Source organism: Rhinatrema bivittatum, chromosome 1 (genome assembly GCF_901001135.1).
Source record: "Rhinatrema bivittatum chromosome 1, aRhiBiv1.1, whole genome shotgun sequence".
Taxonomy (NCBI): domain Eukaryota; kingdom Metazoa; phylum Chordata; class Amphibia; order Gymnophiona; family Rhinatrematidae; genus Rhinatrema; species Rhinatrema bivittatum.
Genome location: NC_042615.1, coordinates 485496039 through 485510455, shown reverse-complemented (window position 1 = coordinate 485510455; position 14417 = coordinate 485496039). Strand labels below are relative to the sequence as shown.

The window sequence follows — 14417 nt, the reverse complement described above, 5'->3', positions numbered from 1 at the left end:
GACTCAGTTTGTCTGCCAAGACATTGTCCACTCCCGGCAAGTAGGTGGCCCTGAGGTACATCGAGTAGGAGAGCGCTTCCGCCCAAATCTGCGCAGCTTCCTGACACAGGAGGAAGGAGCCTGTGCCTCCCTGCTTGTTGATGTACCACATGGCCACCTGGTTGTCTGTCTGAATCAGGATGACGTGATTTGATAGGAGTTTCTGACAAGCCCTGAGAGCATATCGCATTGCTCGAAGTTTTAGGAAGTTTATTTGATGTTTGGCTTCCTGTGGAGACCAAGATGCTTGTGTCTGTAGATTGTCCACGTGGGCTCCCCACCCGAGGTTAGAAGCATCGGTGGTGAGAATGAGTTGAGGATCTGGCACTTGAAAAGGCAGTCCCTGGAGGAGATTGGTCTGATCTTTCCACCAGGCGAGAGACAGATGGAGTGAGTTGGTGATGTGGACAATGGTCGACAGAGGCTGAACAGATTGAATCCATTGTGACCTCAGAGTCCAATGATTGAGTCTCATGACCAGGCGGGCCATTGGAGTAACATGGACAGAGGACGCCATGTGTCCTAGCAGGACGAGGAATTGGCGAGCTATTGCTGTATGTTGAGACTGCAACTGGTGAGCGAGGGCCACGAGTGTTAGCGCTCGTTGTCGAGGTAGAAAGGCTTTTGCCTGTAAAGTGTCCAATTCTGCCCCAATGAATGACAAGTTTTGAGATGGGGTTAAATAGGATTTCCCATAATTGACAAGAAATCCTAGAGAAATTAGAGTGTGTAGGGTGAAATTGAGGGACGACCGAGCAGCTTGCTGGGTTGGAGCCCTGATTAACCAGTCGTCCAGATAGGGGTAGACGTGCACACCTTCTTTCCTGAGGAAAGCTGCTACAACTACGAGACATTTGGTGAAGACTCGTGGTGCAGACACTAGGCCGAAAGGAAGCACTGAATATTGATAGGGCTTTGGGCCTACTAAAAACCTGAGGTACTTGCGATGAGTTGGAGTGATCACAATGTGTGTGTATGCGTCCTGGAGGTCCAGAGAGCAGAGCCAGTCTCCTCTTTGTAGAAGAGGTAGAAGTGAGCCCAAGGTTACCATCTTGAACTTTTCCCGCTGGAGGTACTTGTTGAGAGCACGTAGGTCCAGAAATGGACGAAGCCCCCTGGATTTTTTGGGGATCAAAAAGTACCGGGAATAGAATCCTATGCCTTGCTGCAAGAGCGGGATGGATTCTATTGCTCTTAACTGGAGAAGAAGGGAAACCTCCTGCTCTGGAAGGACAGAGTGGTCAGATACTCTCCATGCCTGCAGAGGTGGTGAGTCTGGTGGAAGAGTAAGAAAGTTTAGGTGGTAACCCTGAGCAATGATTGCTAACACCCATTAGTTGGTAGTGATTGATTGCCACATGTTGTGAAAGTGGCACAATCAACCTCCCACTGGTATGCTTGGCAGAGGAATCAGACTGCTGCTCTCCAAGTGAAAGTCAAAAACCGGAAGCAGGCCCCGGCTGGGGAGCTGCTTGTGGCTTTTGCTTTCGAACTTGGCGAGGCTGAGGCTTTTGATAAGGTCTCGTAGTTCGGGACCTTGCTGGTGGAGGATAGTACTTCCTTGGAAGGAAAAATGACTTCTTAGAGTCCTTCCTGAAGGGCTGTCTTAAGGGGAAGTCGGAAGGTATCGATGAGAGCTGTTTAAGAGTCTCATGATGGTCATTTAATTCAGCCACCATTTGCTGGATCTGCTCACCGAACAGATTGTCTCCTACACATGGTAGATCAGAAAGCCTATCTTGTACTTCTGGGCGAAGGTCAGAAAATTTGAGCCAGCTTCAAACCCCTTGTTGACAAGGATTTGAAGCTGGTCTTGGAATTGTTCAGGCAGGGTTTCAGAGAAGTCCTGTATCTGTTTGAAGATGACCCTATTGTATTGGGTCATATACAGCTGGTAAGCAGCAATTCTGGAGATGAGCATGGCCCCTTGGAACACTCGTCGACCAATATTGTCTAGGAACTTGTGTTCCTTAACAGGAGGGGTAGATAAGTGAGGCTTCGTCCTTTTTGCTTTGAGCCGATTCTACCACAACTGAGTGGTGGTCGAGCTGAGAATTTTAAAAGCCGGGGGCTGACTGCACTAAATAGGTAGTGTCAGCTTTTCTATGGACTGGGCAATGGATCCAGGGTTTTCCCAGTTCTTTTTGAGGAGGTCAAGAAGAACTTGATGAATGGGAATAGAAGTGATCACTTTAGGGGCATCCAGGAACTGGAGCAACTCCATCATCTGGTGCCTATCATCCTGCTCCGTCTGAAGCTGAAAAGGGACCAACTAAGACATTTCATTCACAAAATGAATGAAAGAAAGGTCCTCTGGAGGAGAATGCTTTCTACTTTCAGTAGGAGAGGGAGGTGAAGGTAAGTCATCGGTGTCTGAAGAAGTATCCTCACCCCAGGTGTCATAAGGATCAGCAGACTGACCTGTAGGACGAGAAGGGGGTTGGATACACGAAGGCCCCGGCCGAGGCTCCGAGAAAATCGAAGGAATCGCCGGGGGCACCATGGACGGCCTGGAGGGTATCAGTGCCAGTATCGAAGGCATTGATGACGCAGATGTACGTATCGTCCCCGATGAATGAATCGGTAGTGAGGGACAAATTGGCATCGATGGCTGAGGCAAAACTCCCAAAGGAGGGATGCGGAACGGTGTTTCTCCTCCTGATGAAGCTGTCAACGGGGAGCGCACCGGAGCCATTGGAGACCCGGGAATCACCAGAAGGGCAGTTATGAGCGCCTTCATCCGGGATAGCAGCGGTGCCAGCACTGCTGGAATCAGGTCAATGACCAGTTCCACAATCTGTGCCGGGGCCGAAGGGACCTGGAGTCATTGCATCGCCTTGTCAATGGCCTCCTGGACCAGCCAGTCCAGTTCTTCTCGGAGACCTGGAGCAAGCAGCCCCGGCTCCGGAACAGAAGAGGGAGGCAGAGGCATAGCCGGAGGGACCATCTTTACAGGCGGAATCGCGGCTCCCAAACCCCGATCAGGTGAGGGTGGCCTCGATGACCCGGTCGCAGGAATGGTCGGTGCCTTTCCTGGACAGGGCTTCTTCAACGGTGGCGAGGTCGATGATTTTGCTCCCTCGATGGTCCCGAGTCTTACGATGCCGATGGTGATGTTTCTCCCTACAATCCCCTCGATCCTGAGAGGGACTAACAGGCGCCGATGGCCGTGAAGACATCGATGGAGGACGGTCACTGGACAGTGGTCGATGCTGGTGCGACGTCGACAGTGCCGGTTCCGATGACGGCGATGCGATGGACGGCGTCGGGGTGTGAGCACGGAAGTGGAGTCCCATCTTCTCCATCCTTGCCTTGCGACCTTTGGGTGTCATGAGGGCACATTTGGTTTAAGTCAGGACATCATGCTCCCGGCCTAAACACATTACACAGGCGCCATGAGGGTCTGTGATAGACATGGTGCGAGTACAGGCTGGGCACCGGCGGAACCCTGACGCCATGGCCATAGAAAAAATCGAACCGCGGGATGGACGACGGCCAGTAGGCCGCAAGGGCCAAACTCGACGGTAATCGATGGAAAACTGTCAAAAACTTACCGGAGTACCGCGGCTAGAGAGAAGTTAGAGGAGGGACCCCTGTGGGGCAATTTAACGTTAGGAATTTTCCTTACGGAATTAACTGTCAGGAATCTCCACAGAGCTCCTAAACCGCGAGGCTACTGCAGCGCGGAAAAAAGAAGACTGAAGGGGGACCCCTGCTGGCTGCAGGGTTATTGCCATGCTGGGCATGCCCAGTAGGGGCCAGTCAAAGTTCTGGAAACTTTGACAAAAGTGTTCTGTGATTGGGCTCCATCCTGTGATGTCACCCATATGCGAGGACTACCATCCTGCTTGTCCTGTGAGAAGAGCCTTTTACAATGGAAAGGAGGCTTTAGAACAAGGAGCCATGCAATGAGGTAAAAAAGGGGTAGAGATTCAGGAGTAATCTTAGAAAATATTTCTTTACAGAGAGGGTGGCTGTGTGGAACAGCTTCCCAGTGGAAGTGGTGGAGACAAAAACAGTACCTGAATTCAAGAAAGCATGGGATAAATACAGGGGATCTCTAAGGAAGTGATGAGAATTATAATGCTAAATTGGGTGGGTGGATGGGCAGACTGGGTGGCATATATGATCTTTTTCTGTTGTCATGTTTCTAAATTGCTGGGTCAAAAAAAACCAAAAAAACAGAAGTCCAATCTGGAAGTGGATCACTTGATGCACCCATATAAGCCTAGAATATGATGACAGCTAAGGCAACAGAGGCCTAGCTAGTCTGCCCAAATAAGATCCTACTGCTACGCCATAGAAGCTAGTTCATTTCATACTCTTCACATTTGTTGCTAGGGATTTTATGCACTTATCCTATCACAGGAGCACAAGTATCCAACACAAGCATTTCAATGACCTTGAGGTATCCATCAAATGCTTCCTTGATGAGAATGGCATGGAGTCGTCGTCTTACAGTTAAAGCAGGCTGCTGAGAACCAGGGAAGCCAGGGATCAAATCCCATTTCTACAACTAATGCTCTTTATAAACTTGGGCAAGTCATTTAACTCCCCACTGCTTCAAGGACAAACAGATTGTAGACAGGAAAATACCTACAGTACTTCAACGTAACTCATCTTGAGCTCAAATTTGGAAAAGTAATTTAATAAAAAATCCAAATCCAATTCTGATTAGAACATCTTAAGCAACAAGTTAAGCGGTTTCAAAGGGAACTGGACATCAATAAAAGTTGTGAAGAAATGCTTTTTTGAAGCCCAAGCAATGGCTCTTGAGAGAACTGCATAGAGAGGTCAGATGATCTTCCAGGTGCAACTACTAGCTCTGGGGGAAGTCTGCACTACTGCGGACTGCAGAATTTGCACAGAATTACCAAATTCTGCGCAGAAAATGGCAAGGGAGACCCCGGCATGCCGTGAATGGAGTATGCAAAGATGAAGGCCCCCGTCTGCTGCAGGACGCACTGCACTCGCGGTGAAGATGAAGGCCCCCATGTGCCATGGAGTGTGCACCGTTTGTGGTGACGATGAAGGCCCCCTTCATGCCACAGGACACGCTCTGCTCACAGCAAAGGCCCCGGTGAGAGTGTGTGTGTGAGAGGTGAGGGGAGAGGAGTGTGAGAAAGGGGAGGGGGTGAGAGCAGGGGGAGGGGGTGTGAGAGAGAGAGAGCATGGGAGGTGAGAAAGAGCAGGGGGGGGGGAGGATGCTTGAGTGTGGGTGCCAGAGAGGGAGCCTATATGAGGAGATTGTGAAGGAGTGAGTGAAGGAGTGAGTGAGAGTGTGTGTGTGTGTGTGTGTGATTGGGAGCTCATGTGTATGAAAAAGGGATCGTGTGTATGTGAGGGTGCTAGCCTGTGTGAAGGGAATTGTGTATGTGTGAGAAGATCCTGTGTGAAGGGGTGCATGAGAGAGAGACATAGGTAGCCTGTGTGAGGATGTATGCGTGAGAGAGAAAGGGAGCTTGTGTGGGTGTGTATGCAAGAGAGAAGGACCCTGTATGAGGGGATGTGTGTGTGCAAGCGAGGGAGCCTGTATGAGGGTATGTGTATGTATACTAGAGAGGGAGGGACAGAGGGAGCCTGTGTGAGGGGCAGTACTGAGAACATGATCAAACTCGGGGACTGGCGATAGAGTGGAAGAGTTAAGCCTAGAGGAGGAGGGGAGATACTGGCAGGTGGAGGAGTTGGGGCCTGAGAGGGCAAAGTGGTCAGGGGAGTAGGAAGAGCAAGTGGAAGGGACATTAAGCAAATTTCTAGGGAAAATCTGCTCAAAATATTTAAAATTTTGCAACTAAGTAATAACTTTTTTCTGTATTAATTTAAAATTAGATTACTGAAAGACTGTCATGTAAACTGTGTTATTTTGACAGATATAAAGTTTGCAGAATTTTAAGTTTTAATGCGCAGAATTTTAAAATTTTTTGTGCGGAATTCCCCCAGGAGTAAACTACTTCAGATGACAAACATTTTGACAACATCCAAACCCTCAGAATCCTACTCCAATGCATCTGATGAAGATTCCCTCAAAATTCTATGATTGAGATTGGAGTGGGGTAGTGCGAAAACAAGAGCTCTGGCTGGCCAGGACAAGAGACTGGAGCTCTGCCTCAGAGCCACCAAGTGGCTATGCAAAGATGAATTTAAGCAAGCAGAAAGGGTTTGCTTAAAGACCCAAACAGATATGCAACCCTGCACCTAAGGACCAGATAGATCCTCAAAGCTTCTAAATGGATGTTTGGATGCCAGGAAGGTGATCCCAGCAATTCTAAGTCTAGGAAAACCATGCTGCGTGAACTCAGAGAAAACCTAGGATTCTTGTATTTTAAAGTATATTTGTCTATACCTATTGAAGGTGAAGTGTTGAATTAGTGTGATCAGTCCCTGGACCAATTTATGTACTTGTGGAGCCTTATACTTGGAAAGTGAGTGCGGTAACTGAAGTTTGAGTCATTTTATATCTGGCAGTGTGCAAGCTAAATCTTGTTTATGTTTCTGTTATATGCACCTGTTTGGAACTTTGAATCAGAGTGTAGCTAATACATGCAGGGCCCCAACCTGACAGGCCCTCCTGAGAGGTCTATCCTCCAATTAAAATAGCTAAGGATCAGGACCAGCTCCCCAGCCATTACCATGGTTAACTTTCTGGTTATTTAAGATTCTGAGACTAGCTTCAGGCTGAACTTACTTGCAAAACGGTCAGGCTAAAACTTCTCCAGCCAAGCTCAATCAACTTGTGGCATCTTCACGTAGAAGCTGCTCACAAAGACAGAATGAGTTTTCACCAAGCACATGAAATACCTGGCAAGATTAACTGAGGGGTATCTTCTGGGAACAGTTTGGGCATCTCGAAGTCACAGGTTTACTTCTCGGCCATGGCCCAAAACATACTCAACACAAAGTTGAAAGATTAAATTCTTATTTTTAATTAAAAAGAAAGACAGATGTGCCAAAAGGAAAAAAGCTAAGCAGCCAAATGTGGTTTAGTGGTGAAGCTGAGGTGGAGACAAAGGTAAAAAATAGAATCGCTGAAAAATTGCCAAAAATCATTGCTAATAAGGTTTAGAGAAACAAAACAAGAAAAATCTAGTTAATAAAAAATCTTTGGCTCAAAGAAGATGCAGGAAAAAAAGTGAACAATTAAATCTAAAATGGCAGCAGTAATTTGATAGGACATCTGTCTCATACAGAAAAGGTAAACCTGAGGAGCAGAGCAAGGAAAACCTCCAGATTCAAGTTTTAGAAACTCCTAGAAGACTCCTGAGATTCAGTAGACGAAAGACTATGTGAATCAGTGTAACTTATTGTAGCTGCTTGTCAGAGAAGTTTGTTTATGCACACCAGGGAAAATTTTATACCAGCATTTAAGTACAGCACTCATTGCTACACAAGTCAATTTTATGGCAACCAATCAATTGTGTAGCAAATTTTAAATTGATAATGATTAAATTTTTTTTTTTAAGTTTGTATTTGGTGTTTCCCACCTGCACTTCTGTTTTCTCTCCTTAGTCTATTTTGTCATCTATTCATTCTGCTTCCTAGTACCTCTCTCCTTTCCCCTCTCCCCAACCAACTCTCCTCTCTATCCCAAACCTTCCTCTCACTCAATTCTGTATTCTTATATCACCATTTGGAATCTTTTCTCCCCAACTAACCACCTTCTTTTCCTGCCCTTACAGTATCTCTCTCTCCTTTCCGTTTTTCCTCACATTTCTCTAAATCTTTCCCTTACAGTATCTCTATTCCACTATGGCCTCACCTCTTAGTCACTATTCCTGCCCTGCAGTTATCAGATTCAGACAACTTTATTAACATGACAATTTAAACATGTATTGCCAAAGTAATATATACAGTGACTAAAATAAAAGGAAAAAAATGTAGTGTTAACAGTAAAAAAAAAAAAAATAAAATTATAGGGAACAGAAAGGACAAGGACAATTCCTAGGTTCTGATGCTGTTCTGTATTGTCCCTCACCTAGTGGCAGCATGCAACGTTTTACTGATTTACTTGCTGTTTCTCCTATGATTATATAGCATTTTTTTCTCTGCTCAGTCTTTTGTGGGGAGTATCATTTTCTGTGTCAGCATTGAGAAATATGTAGCTTATATTTCTGCATTTTGCACAGTAAAGGAAGAAATTTATTTGTTTCTTTTTCTCTCCAGTGTTCCACTGCAGATAGAGTCTGAATTCTTGGTGTTTCCAGGTTAGGTTTTGTCTGCATATTTCTAAATTTCTAGTCTGAGTTACTTATTCTGTATTTGGTGAGGGTCTATCCATTTTCTGTTTGTATAACAAAAGTAAGATACTCTGCTAGTGTACAGCTTCTGTATAAGATTCTGCAGCAGTCCAGCTTGTTCTGTTTTCCCAATCTGCACCTCCCAACAGGAGATGTACTGATAAATATTGCAATGTGCCCTGAAATAACAGTGCTACTCAAATACCTGGAGCCCAACAATGACATCAGGGGCTTGGTGGCAGAAGCAAAAATACCTGGATTTGGATTTACTCACCTTTCTAAATCAAGGAGAGTTACAAATTCAGGTACAAATTAAGTCCCTGCCCTAGATTGTTTACAACCTAACAGGTCTAGCCTGTAAAGTGCGGCCGCGTTTACCCTGCTCCTAAGCCGCGTTTTACTCACTTTCCGGCCGCGTTATCCCTTCCTGCGATCCCGAATCCACTTTAACCTACTCCTACCGCGTCCTAAAATCCCCGGCCAACCCCTTCCGCACGCGGCATGGATATTGCATGCAAACGAGCGAATTAGCTATTCCCTAGCATCCCGTAACCCGCGCCCCGACTATCGCTATCTTTCCCTGCTGTTTTGTCGCGCGTTTAACCTGCTAACTTACCGCCTACCCTGAACCTGCGGTAGAGGCAGGGGTAAGGGTAAGTGGCAAGCTTTCCCCCAGCCCCCGCTCACCTGCCCCGGCCGCGATCATGGGTGCCGGTCTCTGGGGCAGCCCCAGTCCTCTCCCTCCTTCCGAAGCAAAAAAAAGCGAAAAAACCAAAAGCAAAAAGTAAGTCGCTTCGCCGCTGTCACTTCTCCCCTCCTCCCGGAGCAGGGCGCAAAAAGCAGCCTTGCTCCGGGAGGAGGGGAGAACTGACAGCGGCGAAGCACAAAAAAAAAAGCGAAAAAAACCAAAAGCAAAAGCAAACAATAAGTCGCTTCGCCGCTTCACGGCGAAGCAACTTACTTTTGCATCCCCGATCGGACTTCTCCTGCCTAAACTTACTTTTTTTGCAGCCGTCCGGTCCATCTGAAGAAGGTATCTTCCCCTCCCCGGGGAAGATGGATGCCAGCACGGGGGAAAGCGGCCCCTGTGCATTCAATTGGCTGCTGAAGACGTGACGTCACAACGTTTGGCGTCACATGCAGTGACGCCAAACGTTGTGACGTCACGTCTTCAGCAGCCAATTGAATGCACAGGGGCCGCTTTCCCCCGTGCTGGCATCCATCTTCCCCCGGGAGGCAGGGGAGCCACGATACCTCCTTCAGATGGCCGGACGGCTGCAAAAAAAGTAAGTCCGATCGGGGATGCAAAAGTAAGTTGCTTTGCCGCTTCTCTCCTCCTCCTGGAGCAGGGCGCGAAAAGCAGCCTTGCTCTGGGAGGAGGGAAGAAGCGAAGCGACTTACTTTTTGCTTTTGGTTTTTCGCTTTTTTTTTTTTTTTTTGCTTCGCCGCTTCCAGGTTCTCCCCTCCTCCCGGAGCAAGGCTGCTTTTCGCGCCCTGCTTCGGGAGGAGGGGAGGGGGGATTGGCAGTCCCGACTTCCTGGTATCTGTCATTTCAAATGACATTTGAAATGACAGATACCAGCGTGGCGTGAAGCGTTAGGCCCGCGCACCCAGGATACTGTATAGGCGCTCTATCCAGTAAAATGGGTTGCACTGGCCTAAGGCTTCACGGGCCCTTCTTAGACGCGGTTTACATTTACATAAAATTAGTGTTCAGGATCGAGCGGTAGGTGAGCTGCACTGTGCGTGCGGCAACCGCGGGTGCCGCAGGCACTAACGCAGCTCTTCCTACCGCTCAGTACTGGATAGACCTGTAAGTATTTTTACTTAAGGCAATGAAGGGAGTCCAATGTCACAAGGAGTATCAGTGGTAGAAGTGCTAGTCGAACCCTGGCTTCCCTGATTCTCAGCCTGCTACTCTAACTCTCCTTCCCCTTCCAGGACCACAGGAGTTTGTTTGTGGGGTCCCTTTCTCCCACCTCACCGTGATTCTGCTTTAGAATAGAAATAAAGTGCTGGGGGAAAGATGCAACTTCAGATATAGGCTGTTTCCTCTGCACATATGTATATCACCATTATGGGTCCTCCTAAGGTACAACTCCTACCATCCCACTGGCACTATGGGGGATAGGGAGCCTCCGCCAGTCACTGTAAGAAATGAGGTTGGATTGATGGGAGCAATTGCCAGCACAGAAAAATAGTTTGAGTAGCCTACAAAAAAGTACAAAGGAGCAACAAAATTTTTTTTTTTTGAGGGGGTGGGGAGATTGGAGTGTTAGGATCAGGAGCAGGTGACAATGATAAGACAGCCATAAGCCCAGCTACAGCCATTGTTAAATGAAGCTAAAAAGAGGTGTTCAGCAAAAATTGTAGAAAGGCTCAAGAAGCCATCCTGAAGTGTAGGGGACATTACTTTAGGGTGGGAAGAAGGTGTACATTAAATACTAGCAAAAGAAACAAGTAGGGAAAATATCAGAGTTCTTATCTGAGAACCCAAAGTGGAAGGCTACAAAGGTGGTCCTGCAGCAGCAGAGAAAGGCTAAAGAGACTGTTGCCATGTATTTTTCTCCTGCATGTGCTCTACTTCACAAGTTGCTTTCCCAGCATTGAAGGTCAACCAGAAGTCCTCTCACTGACTGATGCATAGGCTCAGAGATAACTTTCACCGACCAGATTCAGACTAGTTTCCTCTCCAAGACAGTTAGTGTAGCTGGGTTTAAAAAAGTTTTGGATAATTCCCTTGAGGAGAAGTCCATAAATTGCTAATTCTCAAGGTGATTTAGGGAATAGCTGCTGCTATTACTGGCTTTAGTAGCATGGGATCTATTTGGGTACTTGTAACCTGAATTGACCACAGTTGGAAACAGGATGCTGTGTTTGATGGATCCTCAGTCTGACTCAGTATGGCAACTTCTTATATTCCTATATTTACCCTTTAAGAAACACTATTACTAGCGAATGCAAACAGTATTTTCATTGTCAAAAATTAGACTTGCCTTTTTTTTGGAGATGTGAAACTGGAAAATTTGCTCCTTTGACACACACACACTATACACTGAGACAGGACTAGCAGGATCAAACAGGAGAAATTGTGACACACACTGCATTGCACTGGGAATGTATAGGAATTTGTTATAGACACACTGTACTGCATGGTGACTGCTTACGTTTTCAGAGTGCCTGACGTCATTAGTTCCGTCACTAACACGATGCATTTCTTCCCCTTTAATGTGGACTCCCATGAGTCATAGAAACGCACAATGTTGGGATGTTGCAGACCCTTCAGCATCTCTGCTTCCTCTTTAAACCTCTGCTGCTCAGCTTTGGTCAACTTACGATCCTGGAAAGGTGAGAGAGAATGCAATAAAAAGCAGTTCTTCTCTGAAACATCACTCCCCTGCAAACACAAACAAGCTGCATTTGTGGCCAGACTTAGGAGTTGCTATGCTCATTTAGCTACAAATTTACTACTAATAAAAAAAAAAAAGTTTCACTCTCCTGAAAAAAACCAGAAGGTGAGCAGTAAGTAATCCCCAGCACACAGGAAAGTGACAAAAGGCAGGTGAGGTAGCTTGAGTACTCTGGGAGCCCGATGCACTGTTACAAAACAATCTCTTCATTCTTTAAACCATAATTACTGGCTCCTGGACACAATGTTTTTGGCAAGTCATTTCTAGGACATTGGGAGGATAATAGTCAAAGCCCTTTCCACAGGTAAGTTTTTTTTTTTGGTTTTGTTTTGTTTTTTTTACATCCATGGAAATTGGGACTTTAAAAATTGCCCAACCTATCTGTGGGTAAAAGTACATGCAAGGTTCAATGCGCATATTTTTACCTATGGAGTACAGAGGCATACTTCGAAGTGGGGAGAAGGCAGGGTATTTAACATGCAGAGTTTTGGATTATACAAACTTTAGTGTGTTTTGTGCCAAAAATTACCTGCAAAGAAAACAAGAGCAAACCTTTGAGAATAGTTTTCTGTTGAGCAATAATCAGAGCAAAGTACCCATATAATTTTATATTGATTATGGTACAAACCCTACAAAGACTGCACCTAAGCACCCAATTTTAATTATTCACCCGTGTGACAGATTGATTACTGTCTGTTCCAGGCTTTCACTTCTGTGGGTACAAGAATTACATGAACCATAGTCCAAAACCAGTGTTTCCTGATACTGGCATAATCACTGAATGTAACAGTCCAAGAAAAACATCCAGTGTTAACCTGTTAGATTATATAACTTCATGAACTCATGTCAAACAGGCTAATTTAATTTGCTTCCACCACTGCTAGAGAATGAGCAACCTACAGAAAAGGACATTAACTAGGAAATAATCCAAAAACAAGTAGCTGGACGCTCTTAGATACTCCATCCAGGCGTCATGGCCTTGCAAGTGAGGATTTAACCACGAGGTGTCCCTGAGTTTTACAGCAGCCTGGAAAGGTTTTTTTTCCTATGTAACAGTGGCAGTGAATATTCAGGTCCCACTAAACTCCAATGCTATCCTGCAATCTCTTACTGAATGCAATAATGGGTAAACATGAGAGCACTATCCACAGGAGCCTGGAAAGCACCTGGTCCAAGGATGCAGTGTGAAAAAAAAAAAATGACAAAAAAATCTTAAACGCTATCAATCAGGCCAAAAATAAGCCTAAAAAATATCAAACAGACTGAAGTGTGCTTTAGCTCTTCTCAGCACTTACTTTGGGGGCAAGAAGCAATTAAAAATGGAACAAATGTTGACCAATGTTGAGATTACTTACCTGATAATCTCCTTTTCCTTAGTGTAGACAGATGGACTCAGAACAAATGGTATAGTATGCTCGTGCTAGCAGTTGGAGACTGATCTGACGTCAGCACGGGTATATATACCCCCACAGGAAGCGTAGCAACTTCGTAATCTTCCTTGCAAAAGCTGTTCTGGATATGTGTACTGACGCATAGTGGAAACAGGATTCCCCTGACCGATTGATAGTTGCTGGAGACCGCCAGCATTCACAACCGGAAGGCGTTGACACCTGGTAGAGTGTACGCTCTTATAGAAACAGATGACATGGCTTACCTTGAATCTGTGAAACCCATGTACACAGGCAGCTGGGCGGGATGCTGAGTCCATCTGTCTACACTAAGGAAAAGGAGATTATCAGGTAAGTAATCTCAACATTTCCTGTCGTGTAGCCAGATGGACTCAGAACAAATGGGATGTACAAAAGCTTTACTCCCAGCCTGGGCGGGAGGCTGCCTGAGGACCATGTAAAACCGCCCTTGCAAATGCTGTGTCCTCCCTGGCCTGGACATCCAGACGGTAGAACCTGGAGAAGGTATGGAGGGAGGACCACGTCGCCGCTTTACATATTTCTGCAGGCAACAGCATCCTGGATTCAGCCCAAGATGCCGCTTGTGCTCTGGTAGAATGAGCCTTGACTTGCAGAGGTGGAGACTTCCCGGCCTCCACGTAAGCTGCTCTGATAACTTCTTTAATCCAGCGGGTGATGGTGGGCCGAGAGGCCGCTTCCCCTTGTCTTTTCCCGCTGTGCAGGACGAACAGATGGTCCGTCTTTCGTACTTCTTGTGTCACTTCCAGATATCTGGGCAGCAATCTGCCAATGTCGAGATGGCATAGTAAACGCCCTTCTTCAGATTTCTTCAAACCCGCCGTGGTAGGCAAGGATATGGTTTGGATAAGATGAAACTGTGAAACCACTTTAGGTAGAAAGGAGGGAACCGTCCGAAGATGGATAGCCTCAGGAGTGATTCTGAGAAAGGGATCACGGCAGGACAGCGCTTGTAGCTCTGAAATGCGGCGTGCTGAACAGACAGACAGCAAGAACACCATCTTCAAAGTGAGAGAACGGAGAGACAGGCCCCGAAGGGGTCTGAAGGTGGATCCCGCGAGGAAATCCAAAACAAGGTTGAGGTTCCATAAGGGCACAGGCCACTTCAGTGGCGGACGAATATGCTTGACTCCTTTCAGGAAGCGAGAAACATCTGGGTGCTTGGCAATGGTCTTGCCATCCCTCCTGGGACCGTAGCAAGACAGCGCAGCCACCTGAACCTTGATGGAGCTGAGGGAGAGACCCTTCTGAAGTCCATCTTGCAGGAAATCCAACACAATAGGGATTGTGGTCACATGTGGATTGGT

The 14417-nt window shown here is 46.5% G+C and overlaps 1 protein-coding gene across 5 annotated transcripts in view; it reads right to left on the bottom strand.

Moving 5' to 3' along the window:
- The window catches only part of WNK3 (WNK lysine deficient protein kinase 3), a 463548-nt gene that overhangs the window by 308876 nt on the left and 140255 nt on the right, over nucleotides 1–14417 (bottom strand). For all 5 annotated transcript variants that reach the window (XM_029607822.1, XM_029607849.1, XM_029607812.1 and 2 more), the window contains exon 3: nucleotides 11441–11613. In XM_029607822.1, the coding sequence (XP_029463682.1) occupies nucleotides 11441–11613 (173 nt within the window). The remainder of the gene's footprint in view (nucleotides 1–11440; nucleotides 11614–14417) is intronic.